A 12,657-nucleotide genomic window follows, 5' to 3' on the forward strand; every position below is an offset into this window, starting at 1 on the left:
CGACATGGGCCCCACCACACTCGAGCCCTGGCTGACTGGCTGGCAGTGAAGCTGGTGGTGATTGATACCCATTTCCTTTGTTGGTAACACCAGCGGTGTTTCTATCATCTTTGTGGTGGCAGCTCTAGTAGACGCTTGCATCCCGATCCCTTGTCTCTAGTTGGCCCTGCTTCGAGTACATTTGGGGTCATGGTTAGTAGGTAGGGTGAAAACCCTACTCGACGGTGGCTGATGCTAACCATGGAGATGGCGCGTCCGCCTTGGAGGTCTGGTCATGGACCTGAACATATCTTCCTCTCCTCGGGTATTGGGGTAAACCATAGGTCTGGATCACCGGACTAGGTGGTGGAACCACGATTTCACTCTCATCTTGAAGACGTTGTCTAGGCGGCTACGCCCATGGTCGACGATGGGCATGCCCGATGTGACATTTAGAGATGTTGGCCTTCCTTATTTCTTCGGGCAAGGCTAGGGACAATACGCTAGCTACGGCCCAAGGCGTGAGCCTTCAGTCTGCAATGTCCATCATGGCGGACGGAACATAGTCAACGTCTTCCTCAAGTCCGGCCAAATCTCGTCATCTACTCGTCGACTCCTTCTAGGCACACGAGGAGAGGGTACATTGGTGTGGCCAGCCTTGTAGTTGTGGTCGTGATAAGGTGGAGTCTTGGTTTAATCGTGCCACGGTTTTGAAGCTCTATGCTCCGGTCTCCTCGCCATTCATCGTAGGTTTTTGGGTAAGGTGTATTTTTACCGTCATATTGTTGCAGGGTTGGATGTAACCTTTTGTAGCTTTATATTGTAGGTTATCGTTGTATCGACTATCTTGGCCTTTTCTTATAGTATGAAAATTCATTCCCTCGGTTACAAAACGGTATAGATGCGGTTTGGATAAAATTCCTAGTTTACCCTATTTGTGCAGGAAATGATGGCCGCCTCGGGAGCCGTGAAGGTGTAAAAAGATGGAAAAGATGGTGGTAAACAAAGCAAAGCACAAGACAACAGAACACAAAGCGAGCAAGAGCCGAGAGAGAGAGGGAAAAAAACCCTTCTCGGCTCTCTCGCAGACACACAGTGAGAAATGGGAAGCTGAACTGCACACAGACAGACAGAGAGAGAGAGAGGGAGCAGCTAGCGACAAAGGCGATCTCGTCGTCTACCCGAGGGAGGCCAGGCCGACGAGGAGCCAGCGCGCGCGCCTCCCACTGGCAGCTGGGCTCCTCCCACGCCGCGCACCGCACCGCACCACGTCACGGCCGGCGCCATGGCTGCGCGCGCGCTGCCGGCGAGGAGGAGGAGCGGCGGCGGCGTTCCGGCGGCGGGGGAGGCGGTGAGGAGGGGCGGCGGTCTCCGCGCGAAGCAGGCCGGCCGGGCCAGCTGCCGCGGCGCCTAGGCGCGTCCGCGACCGACCTCATCTCCCGCCCTCGCTCGCTCTTCCAGCTCGTGCTTTACTGTCGTTCTCGCGCCGTCCACGAACGGCGGCGGCGGCGCTCTCCGGAGTTAATAGCGTGCTAGGGTTTTCCGTTGTTGGCGGGGAGGGAAGTGTCCCGTCGAAAGGCGTCGTCTGAAGGCGCGCGCATGGCGGTCGGGGAGGCGCTGCGGCGGCTCTGTGAGGAGATCGGCTGGTCGTACGCCGTCTTCTGGAAGGCCATCGGCGCCGCCGACCCCGTGTAAGCTCCCCCCGCCTCCATCTCCACCAGCCTTTTCTGCTTCCTCTTCTGTAAGTTCGGATTGGAATGTCTGGGGATTTCGGTATTACTGCTAGTTTGAGAGTGTTGAAGATTCAAGTAGCCGCTGTGCTCCCCATTTTGCTGACATTTGGCAATGGTGTGTTTGAGGCTGCGGCTGAGGACCTTGCGAATTAGGCTCTCATTCCGTGCAGCGTCAGGACTCGGGAATTTGGTCTCTGCTATCACTGTTTTCTTACCTGCATTTTTTTCAATATCTTCAGGCATTTGGTGTGGGAGGACGGCTTCTGCGGCCACACGCCCTGCCTCGCCGGATCTGAGGCTTCTCAAGCTCCTCCGGCCACCGAGCTAGGGTGTGATGCTGCTGTCGACACCATTTGCTCGCTCGTCAGGAAGGCCATGGCCTCCCAGGTTCATATCGTCGGAGAAGGGTAAGCAAAGCATAGCATATCATTTCCCCTCCCTCACTGTTTCTTCATCGTTTGGTCAGATGCAATTTCACTGGCTGATGCAAATGAGACAATGCATTGCCCTTCCGATTAATGGCCGGCTCCGCCTGTGACTTTTCAGGACCGTGGGCCGTGCTGCGTTCACCGGCAATCATCAGTGGATCGTCCACCGTACCGCGGATGATCACGGCCTTTCATCCGAGGTAGTACTTGCTTCCTATGCCACAAGTGCTAACCGATTTCGGTTTTCTGTGGTTAAATTTTGCTGGGACATCATTTAAAGCACCAAGTCAGGGAATTTATATCCATGTACTGGGGGGACCTTCTGCTTGAAATTTTGGCATTCAGTGGGCTGGAAAATAAGTGCCACTGGGATATGGCTGTTGTAAATGAAACTTTACATGGGTCTGCTGTATGCAAAGGAATACATGTGAATGTAGTTTGATTTGTCTTCAGTGCACCATACTGCTAGTGCTTCGTTATACTTGTACTTTTTGTATTTTGACTCGCTTATTTTGGAGATCTTACGCTAGTCTCACCATGGTAGGTTGCTTCTGAGATGGATTGTCACTTCAGAGCTGGCATTAAGGTGAGTAGAGTTGAACATTCTGAATGGTAAATTATCTGTAGTGGTGTGCTTTTGGAACTCTTTTTTTTTGCGGGGGTCTGCTTTTGGAACTCAATAAAGTTTTATGTTCTGCAGACTATTGCGATTATTCCTGTGCTACCACGCGGCGTGCTACAGTTAGGCTCTACTGGTGTGGTATGATATCCATACTTTACTTCAAATGCATTCTACAAGTGTAGGGCGATCTTGTTTCCCATATGTAGTAGGGTAAATGCTCCATTGTGTGAAGTTTGTAACTGTTACACTATTGTACTATATATGTGACGTAACATTAGCATGTCAAGCTGTTGACTGTGGTCCAATTTCTCATAATGAAGATTCATTTTGAAAGAACATTACAATCACATAATGCAAAAAAATGTACTCCTGCGCCTGGATGGTATGGGAGTTTTAAAAACCAATGATGCATGTAGAAATTATTACATTCCATCAGGGAAGCTTTTGATGTGTTCTGCTAGAGCGTAGCAAGAACACCCTCTAAATGTTCTGCGGTGGTATAATCAAAATATTCTGTGTTGCAAAGGAATACCTAGAAATGTTGGCATGTTTTCCCAATAGAGTGCATGTCTTCTATTGTGTACAGACTGTTTTAGAAAATTGAAGCAAAAGCTCTTGAAACCACAGCGTAAAATGGTTTGATTTCAGGTTTCATCATTATCAGTTTATAGTTGCAGCCTTGCTAGAACTTCTATTCTCCATATCTTTGAGTTAGTAACCTATTATTTTTGGATTCTGGCAGGTCACGGAGAACACAAGTTTTGTGATGCATGCAAAAAAATTGTGCTCTCAGCTGAACCAGCGATCAAGTATGGCTGTATCTGCTTCAGTAAAAGGTACTTTGAGTCAGTCGCGCCCTCTACATGGTACCTCGAACATCCACAATGCAGACAGTTCCTCAAAGGTTTTCAGTCAATTCCCAGCTACACGTGAACAATACAGACATGCTGATATTGCAATTGCGTCAAGTAGCAATTCACTAAATGCATCTTGGTTTGAGGGCACACAACAGAATGGTCGAACACTTAGAGAGCATATTGTCTGTGCTAAACCCAATGGTATGTTTGCACAACAGGTGTCTTATTTTGACAGTGGACTTGGAAGTAATACACAGAGTGCTGCAGTAAGCTCTGGTTTGGTCCCATCGAGCTTGGCATCAGTGAAACAACAGCAAGTGTCGATGAACAACATTGGGCAGTTAGAATTTGGTAGCGGTACTGAATTGGCGAGAAATACTCTGCTAAAGTCGCTTGCTTACCGAAACCCTTTTATACAAGAAAGTACCAACATAAGTCCGTCACATGGAAGAGTTGACGTATACAATGGGACTACCGGTCATGGAAGTTATAATTTCCTCCCTGGGGGTGCCAGAGGTGTCAGTGCTAACTTATGTACCAGTGCATCAAGTCAAGTGTCAGAACAAGGAAGCCATTCCACTTCAGGAATGTTACTGCAGAAACAGCCTCCAGTTTCTTGTAAGGTTCCCCAATCTTCTGAATTCACCATGAAAATGGTGAACCAAGAAAGAAGTTCATTTGAAGCTCATCCACCTGTATCTTCTGAAGTTGATGTTCAGGTTTCTAATGGCTTGAATGGCATTTCCCAAGGGAATCCATTGAGTAGGTCATGTCATACGCACCAAAGTCAAAATGTCAGTAGAGTAAATGATCCACATCTTGCTGTGAGCACACAAGGTATGAAGAATGTGGACAGTCGCACGCTGCCAGGTATGCCCAGTGAGACAGGCCACTCATTGCTTTTGCAGCCAACGTGGGATAATGACTTGTTTGACATACTTGGTCCTGAATTTCATCAGCTATGCCACAATTTGGATCCTAATTTGGTCCCATGGTGTGATGCAAAATCTCAGAGTTCAGATAGAGATGCAACTGATCCATCGATTTGTCTTGATTCTTCTCCACTCTTCAGTTCACTAGACAATGACATTCCCTATTCTGGGATCTTCTCACTAACTGATACTGATCAATTATTGGATGCTGTCATCTCAAATGTCAACCCGGGTAGTAAGCAGAGTTCTGATGATAATGCTTCTTGTAAAACTACATTGACTGACATTCCAAGCACTTCTCATATTGGTTCGAAAGAATTAAAACAATGCGACTCCTCTGGTATTCCTCCAATGGTAATCAAGAATGAGTCCGCACAGATTGTTAAACAGCCATATTACTTTGATAAGACTGAGGATGGTTGCCTTTCCCAAAATAACGGAGCACAGAAATCTCAGATACGTCTTTGGATTGAGAATGGTCAGAACATGAAATGTGAAAGTGCATCAGCTTCTAACAGCAAAGGTCTTGATGCACCAAGCAAGTCAAATCGAAAGAGATCTCGACCTGGAGAGAGTTCTAAGTCACGGCCAAAGGATCGACAGCTGATACAGGATCGTATAAAGGAGCTCCGAGAAATGGTGCCTAATGGGGCTAAGGTATCCTCTTTTATTCTTGCTGATTTTAAATATCCATTATGACCAACTTGTACTTTGAGTTGCACATGTGAACTCGAGAGCAGCTGCAGTGTTGTGATATCAATTGTTATGTCATTTGTGTCAGCAGTGTAGCATTGATGCTTTGTTGGAGAAGACAGTTAAGCACATGCTCTTCTTGCAAAGCGTCACAAAGCATGCTGACAAGCTCAAGGATTCTACTGAATCTAAGGTATGGGCATGCCAATTATTAGTTCCTCTGTCAGGTTATACAATAGAAAGCTAGTTTGTGGTTAATTTGATGTGGTTGGGCTATAGAATTTGTAGCTCTCATTAGTTTGAAATATGTCCTTATGTTGTCAAGTGTTCTTACAGATACTTGGCAGTGAGAATGGTCCCGTATGGAAAGACTACTTTGAAGGTGGTGCAACCTGGGCGTTTGATGTTGGCTCTCAGTCTATGACATGCCCAATTGTTGTTGAGGATCTTGACAGACCTCGTCAGATGCTTGTGGAGGTAAAGATTCATGATGCTGCTGTATCTTGTTTTTTGTAATCTCATATTTACCAACAATCGCATGCAATTGTGGTTCAAATTTGTTGACATGGTTTTTCTGCAGATGATTTGTGAGGATAGAGGCATCTTCTTGGAGATAGCTGATTTTATAAAAGGACTTGGGTTGACCATCCTGAGAGGTGTGATGGAAGCACGTAAAAGTAAAATCTGGGCACGCTTTACTGTTGAGGTAATACAGCCAAATGTGAAATATGTCATTGTGTCATTAGAGCTATGGAATGCTGCTGCTGATTCTTTAACAATGCATGTTGAATGGATTTCTATTGCTTTACATCCCTGCCTATGTTTTAGCTTGCTGGTTGTAGCGAATGTTGAATGGATTTCTATTGCTTTACATCCTTTTATAAAATCTTTCAATACAGGCAAACTGACTTGAGTATGTTCAATTGTTCATACAGGCAAACAGGGATGTAACCAGAATGGAAATCTTTCTATCTCTTGTACGCTTATTGGAACCCAATTGCGATGCCAGCGGGGCAGCCGAGAACTCCAACAGCGTAAAGATGCCCCTCGGTTTGGTTCGCCAGCCAGTCATCCCAGCAACAGGTGGTATCCAGTGAAAAGTGGAGAGAACCCTCCTGAAGTCAATCAAGTTTCAAGTGCTAAGAGCAGCAGGCTGCGCAGGACTGGAGTCGAACACTTTGAATTCTGCATCTGCGCGCCATGACTAGCATTGCCAGCGCCACTTGCTTTTCCAGTGACACCTTGCCGCGCAGAAAATGTACATCTCTATCGCCCGAGTCACGGAGAGCATTTACACAAGATGCATTTAATATGGGGCGTTGATTCAGCAGATGATCAGTAGGCAGTGTTGTCGCTTGTACAATCTTAGTTTTGTTTGGTACTTTTGTTTTGCGGTATATTAGTGGGTTTTTTACCGGATGGAAATTCTTGAGTTGATTTGTGTAGCGTTGATAGTGTAAAAGCCCTTTGTAAGTCCTCTTCAGACTAGAAGCTGAACTGTTAGTATGTGATCCAGCGATTCCTAACACTGACCTCTGAGAAGCTAGATTTTGCTGCGTGAACAGACTATGCACCATTACATCCATCAGGTTTCTGTTACACTTGTTGTTTGTTTCGTATCAACATCCTTCATCTTATGTGATGTCCAGCAATTCTCCCATGATCTCTCTCTATATACTGGCACACTAGAGACTTGAGATGATTCTTCTCTTCATTACATTCAGGCATTTGTGTATCAAGAGGGGTAAGCACTCGACTTAAGTATGAAACAGAGGACTTTCTTTCTCTTGTGCTGCAAGAAATGAATTGTCTGTAGAACACCTGAGCTCTAAACGATACCTGGAAATGTAACTCATGGAAGAGGAAGAACACATCAATGAAACATGTACCACTATGAGAGGCAACCAGATATGCAAACGAAAGAGTGAAGAGAAGTACGAGAACTACATTATACATTACTTATATTACAATATCCAAAAACCAATACTCAAATCTTTCAATTTAACCAACTATACCGCATACACTTCCAAGATCCCAATTTCCAATGTTCCCATATATACCCCTTCACGTATTGTATACCCCCCATCCCCACTATCCCTATAAAATCTTGTAATCGAAATGTTTGGGTTTTAACTACCTTAACTAACCTATAACTATATACAATGTCCCATTGTTTACATAGTTACACCCCCAATGACCTATAGAGGTCTAAGGTTCATGGCAGCCTAAGCATGTCTAGGCCTTGACCCTTTTATTTCTATACAAGCCCTAACTTAATGATTAATCGATTTTTTTTTGGGTTTTGATTAATTGATTGCGCTATGTGTATGATGATATATTCGTACTAGGCGACGAAGTCTCCCATGAGTTGAGCTGCGAAGGACTTTGTGGTCTGCATGTTCATGTCGTAGCCGGCGGTGGCGCCGCCGTTGTCGGCGCCGTTGCTGCTGCCGCCTCCCATTAGGAACGACGCCGTCTGGTCGCCGGCACCGTGGGGTAGGCCGAGCGTGAGCGAGACGCCGCCGTGCTGACCGGCGTAGGCGAACGGCGCCTGGTCCGAGCCGAACTGCCCGTACGGGCTCGGCGCGAACAGGGAGTACCCGCCGCCGCCACCGTCGACGTCGTCCTGCTGGTGGTGGTCCCTCGCGCCGGCGCCGCTCTCCATGAACTTCATGAGCAGCTCCCGGTGGCTCACCTCGTCGTGTTGCTGCCTCGCGGCCGCGGCGGCGGCCGCCTGCGCGTGGTGCAGCGCAGCCACGTCGTACGACGGCGGTGGCTGCTGCTGTTGCTGCTCGACGTTGGCTGCCCTTGCCTTCTTGAACCCGCGGCCCTGAAGCCCTTGGTCCTCATCCTCCTCGGCGTCGTAGAACCCCATCGGCACCCGGTGGTCCCCGGTGAGGCCGAGCAGGGACGCGTGAACGGCACCGCCTCCATCGAGCTTGGATCCGCCCTCCGCGCCTCCTGCAGACGCTCTGGCCATTGATCTCGGCGTGTCGTCCGCACCGTCATTGACGTCCGCTTTGCCGCTAGGGCCGGACTTACCCGCCGCGTCGCCATTTCCGCCGCCGCCCTCCTGCTTCTCCTTGGTCTCCTCCAGGTACATCTCCTCCACCATGGGCTTCCACAGCCTCACCCTCGCGTTGATGAACCAGTTGGACACCTAGAATCAAACCGACAATTAACCCACTGTAACAGTAAAATTAATCGACAACATTTTGGAATTGGTCGTCGTTTGATCAATGTGAGAAAGGGTGGGTGATCATTTACCTGGCTCCTGGTGAGGCCGGTCTGCTTGGCGAGCATGATCTTGTCCGAATCCTTGGGGTATCTGCATGACGAGACGAAGGATCCGATCAACCAATGAGAAGACGACAGGCACTAGGACGTCGAGTACGTACGCGCCCGTTTTGGGCGCGCACGGCCATACGTACATGCGTGCTTGTAAGCATGCAAAACGCATCATGACGCACTGTATGTCTACCTACGTCGCATGTCTCTCGAGTCTCGATTCACTCTACTCTTGCTAGTACAGCGTCCTTTCTCGATCATGATATAGTATCTCACTTTCTCTCTATGCATGATTAGTTCAATTATCGAGTTCATAATTGTGCACGTACTCCGTACGCCATTAGCGGAAGGTCTACTACTATCAGTGAAGAAGAAGAGAGCTTACGGGTGGAGGAAGTGCTCGAAGAGCCATGCGCGGAGGATGGAGACTGAGCGCTCGGGGAGGCCGCGCTGGGGCCGCCACGCGCTGCTCTGCATCATGCCCAGCTGCTGCAGCGCCCGCTGCTGCCGGAGCTGGTGGTCGATGTACCGGAGCCTGGACCCGACGCCGCGCCCGCCGCCGGCGCCCATGTCGGCGTCCTCCTCCCCCAGGGCGCGGCACGCCGCCCGCACCTGCGACGCGATCGCGTCGCGGAGGCACCGGAACTGCCGCGAGATGGTGCGCAGTGCCAGGGACGTGTACGTCCGCGCCGACCCGGCGCCAGCCACCGCCTCGAACGACGACGACACCGACGCCATCTGCTGGTGGTACTGCCGGTACCGCTGCTCCACCTGCCATTCCACAGACCAGCTACTTAGTTCGTTTATTAATTAGTGAATTGATTGATTAGCTCTACTACTGCTAACCACCACAACAACACTATCTTCTTCGATTAATTTCTGTTTGATTGTACCTAATCAGACTGAGTTCGTGATGATGGATCGTTGTACAAGTGTACTAATACAGTAATACTGTACTAGGTAATAAAATTCCCACATTTCGACCACAACTTGTAAGTTCAATTTACAAATGCATGTTACAACAATTCAACTGAATCTGTTAAGAGCATGGGACTTCTCAAGAAGCTTGCACCAGCCAGGCCAAATGAAAAGCCATACTGCCAAACTGGCTTTTGCTGGCTTCTGAAGAAGCTAGCACCAGCCAGGCCAAACAGGGTCTGCCTACCTTTTCGTACTGGTAGAAAATTATAGGATTAAGCTACTGAGAGAAAACAAAAAGGGACACACATTTGACCAGGCAGCAAAATTAAAGGTTGCTTGTACTCGCCTCAACAAACAACAACCAGAAAGAATTGTAATATATATGTGCATGAATGCTTTTCCTATCTCCAAATATTAGTTAATAATATCACTAGAGTATCTATATGTAACCACCTGTTATTTCACTAAAAGAATTAGAAGAGGATAGCCACTTGTTGGTGTTTAACTAGTATACACATATTCTGATGAATTGTTGCTTTTTGATCTTTACTACACACCTGAAATAATTCTTTTTTAAAATTGGTGTAGCTATGATTGCTTTGTAAAAGACCACATTGATCAGTGATTAACAAATTTTTTTAAAAATGAAAATCAAAGTGATGTACAGACGGGGAATAGTTGGTACAAGGTGGCAAAACATGATTAATTAAGAAAAGGAAAAAAGGATGAGAAAAGCTTGGAATATCCAGCAAATCAAAACTTGGCTATCCCAACAACTGTCACTCATCTTTCAGAAAAGGAAGCAACAAAACAAAGATAGCTGAAAAGCAAATGACTCACATCCTTCCAATAACACTTGCTAAAACTATAGAGGCAAGGAAATCTCACAACCATCATCAATCTGACACTACCAAATTCAGAATGCGTGTTGAATTTTCAGACAACAACAAAATTATCAGATTGGTTTTTCAGGGTCATTCTCTCTTTTGGAGAAAAAAGAACAAGAATGAACTGGAAATAATGTCTGAAGAAGAACTAGCAAGAGAGAAAGAATAAATTTCCATAAATCAGTCAATAGTAAACCTCCATAAAGCAAGTATTACCTTAATATGAAAGTTAAGACAAAAACTAATTAGTTAAAGTGTACTTAGGTTACTGACCTCGTCAAGCATGTTAACCAGCTTCCCTTTCTTCATCTGCAGCTCCTGCCGCTCGGCCGTAGACATCTCCGGCGCGCCGCTGCTCTTCGACCCGCCGGCGCCATCCTCCCCACCGCCACCGGACATGCCTTCCGAATCCTCCTTCTTCCTCACCGACGCAGCACTCTTGGCTGCGGAGGCGGCCCTGGCGGCTTCGACGTCGTCTACGCCCTTGCTCACGCTCACCACCTCGTCGAGCAGCTCCTGCGCCGCCCTGAGGTACTTGGAGTTCATCACCATCTGCCCCTGCGACGCCGCCGTGGTCACCCCAAGCTGTTGGTACCTCCCTTCGTCGCCGGCTACGGCGGCAACCGTGACAGGCGGCGTCTCGCGGGACGACAGGCTGAGCACGGCACTCACGCCATGAGCCTGATGCGTTGGCGGCGACATGACATCGGCGCCGCTGGTCGTGGCCGGGGTCCATAGGTTGTATCCCGAAGGGGCCGCCTGGAGAGGGATGCCGACGAAGTGCTGCCCCGACGACGGCGATGCCTGGTGGGCGCCGAAAGATGCCGGGGTCATGGAGCTAACTGCCGAGTTGAGGAACATCATGTTGGTCCCTGAGGGCGCGGCGTCGCCGAAGCCGCCAGCGCCGTAGCTCGGGTTCATCAGGTAGAGTGTCTGCAGGCCGTCGCTGCCGGCCTGGTGGATATCCGTGCCGGCGCCGCCATGGTAGTACGCTGCCATCTCGATCGACGGCTCCTATATATCGGTCGATGGCAAGGTCTTGGCTATATGTGTACGTATGTGCACTTGTGGCCACCAACTAAAATTCTTCTTGAGTAGATGTCAAAAATAAATCTCCTTGAATAAATCTCTCGTTCAGTTCTCTCTCTTCAATTATCTTCTTCTGCGGAGCTTGTTGAGGCTTTGACCTGTCAAAAACAATCAAGTACCAAGAAGTTAAGGACATGTATAGGAAGATGAAAAGAAGTGATTTTTCGGATGATTTGTGAGGAATAATAAAATTGGATCCATGCTCCATGTAGAGAGAGAGAGGAAAGAGAGAAGTAAGCTGCATGGCATGGCATGTATGCATGGAAGAACACTCCAATACTATAGCTGTAAGCTCAAAAGCTTAGAAGACGAGAGGATGAGAGAGGGACTAGAGAGAGCGAGATGTATGTGTGTGTGGAATAGGCATCAGTATCACACAAATATAAAAAATAGGAAAAAGAGAAGGTACCCATCTTCATCAAGTGATTTAACAAAGAAACCTGATACAGATGTCAACGCAACCAGCACACATCATGAGCTTACCTCAAGAATCGATGCAGCTCATGATCAGCTGCTTGCATGCACACGTGCCTAGCTTGCATATAAGAAATCTCTCTCCCTCTCTCTCTCTCTTCTCTCTAAAAGAGCATGAGAGGCGAAGATCCTAGAGAGAAGCAGGAGGAGAGAGGAAAGAGGAACAAGAAGAAGAAGAAGGTATCTGGAGCATGAGATCACTCATGTCAGTGTTTAAGTACCTGCTGCAAGTTCCTTTCCCTTTTGCTCTCTACAGAGAAGACACTGGACTATATATCTTTTCTCTCAAGATCTCCTCCAGCTGAAAGGGAAAAAGAAGAGATAGATAGATAGAGAGAGGGAGACCGATTGGTTAAGTCTTTAAGAGAGAGAAAGTGAGAGAGGCCAGAGAAATGAAAAAGTCCAGGCAGTGGAGGAGGGATACCCACCTCCCACTTCCATTATCTTCACAACCCCCACACACGCAGCTTTTCCCCCACTTCCTCTTTTATTTTCTCTCTCTAGCTACCTACAGGATTTTTTCTCTTCTCTCTTAATTTCTCTCTCGTCAGGGGCTAGCTAGCATGCATTCTAGGTGTGGAACTCATCTGTACCGTTTTGGCCTTGGTGTCCAGTTTCATCAAACATGACAATTCAGAAAGGACTAGTCTCATACTGTGTTGTAAAAGCATGAGTTATTGAGTTGTACCCTGTAATAATATTCACATTGGACTTCCATTTACTTGTATAAAATTATCATGCAAGAAATCAAGGG

At 47.7% G+C, this 12,657-nt stretch overlaps 2 protein-coding genes across 4 annotated transcripts; one reads left to right on the plus strand and one right to left on the minus strand.

Moving 5' to 3' along the window:
- The first annotated feature begins 1,563 nt into the window (after positions 1-1,563).
- Positions 1,564-6,817, plus strand: LOC124703340 (transcription factor LHW-like). Of its 2 annotated transcripts, none has more exons than XM_047235553.1 (10): positions 1,564-1,670; positions 1,952-2,119; positions 2,259-2,340; positions 2,685-2,726; positions 2,841-2,900; positions 3,505-5,208; positions 5,333-5,437; positions 5,581-5,721; positions 5,825-5,950; positions 6,180-6,817. In XM_047235553.1, the coding sequence occupies exons 1-10, from the start codon at positions 1,579-1,581 to the stop codon at positions 6,339-6,341; spliced, it is 2,682 nt and encodes an 893-aa protein (XP_047091509.1). In that variant the 5' UTR covers positions 1,564-1,578; the 3' UTR covers positions 6,342-6,817. The 2 variants fall into 2 exon arrangements, with proteins under 2 accessions (XP_047091509.1, XP_047091510.1); XM_047235554.1 differs by having other exon boundaries at positions 5,336-5,437.
- Positions 6,818-7,216: 399 nt separating this feature from the next.
- On the minus strand, positions 7,217-12,314 carry LOC124703341 (BEL1-like homeodomain protein 1). Of its 2 annotated transcripts, none has more exons than XM_047235557.1 (5): positions 12,125-12,314; positions 10,614-11,527; positions 8,918-9,303; positions 8,512-8,572; positions 7,217-8,404 (listed from the first exon to the last, which is right to left on the minus strand). In XM_047235557.1, the coding sequence occupies exons 2-5, from the start codon at positions 11,337-11,339 to the stop codon at positions 7,589-7,591; spliced, it is 1,989 nt and encodes a 662-aa protein (XP_047091513.1). In that variant the 5' UTR covers positions 11,340-11,527; positions 12,125-12,314; the 3' UTR covers positions 7,217-7,588. The 2 variants fall into 2 exon arrangements, with proteins under 2 accessions (XP_047091513.1, XP_047091512.1); XM_047235556.1 differs by lacking the exon at positions 12,125-12,314 and adding an exon at positions 11,913-12,118.
- Positions 12,315-12,657: the final 343 nt, after the last annotated feature.

The sequence above is a fragment of the Lolium rigidum genome, chromosome 3, assembly GCF_022539505.1.
Source record: "Lolium rigidum isolate FL_2022 chromosome 3, APGP_CSIRO_Lrig_0.1, whole genome shotgun sequence".
NCBI lineage: Eukaryota > Viridiplantae > Streptophyta > Magnoliopsida > Poales > Poaceae > Lolium > Lolium rigidum.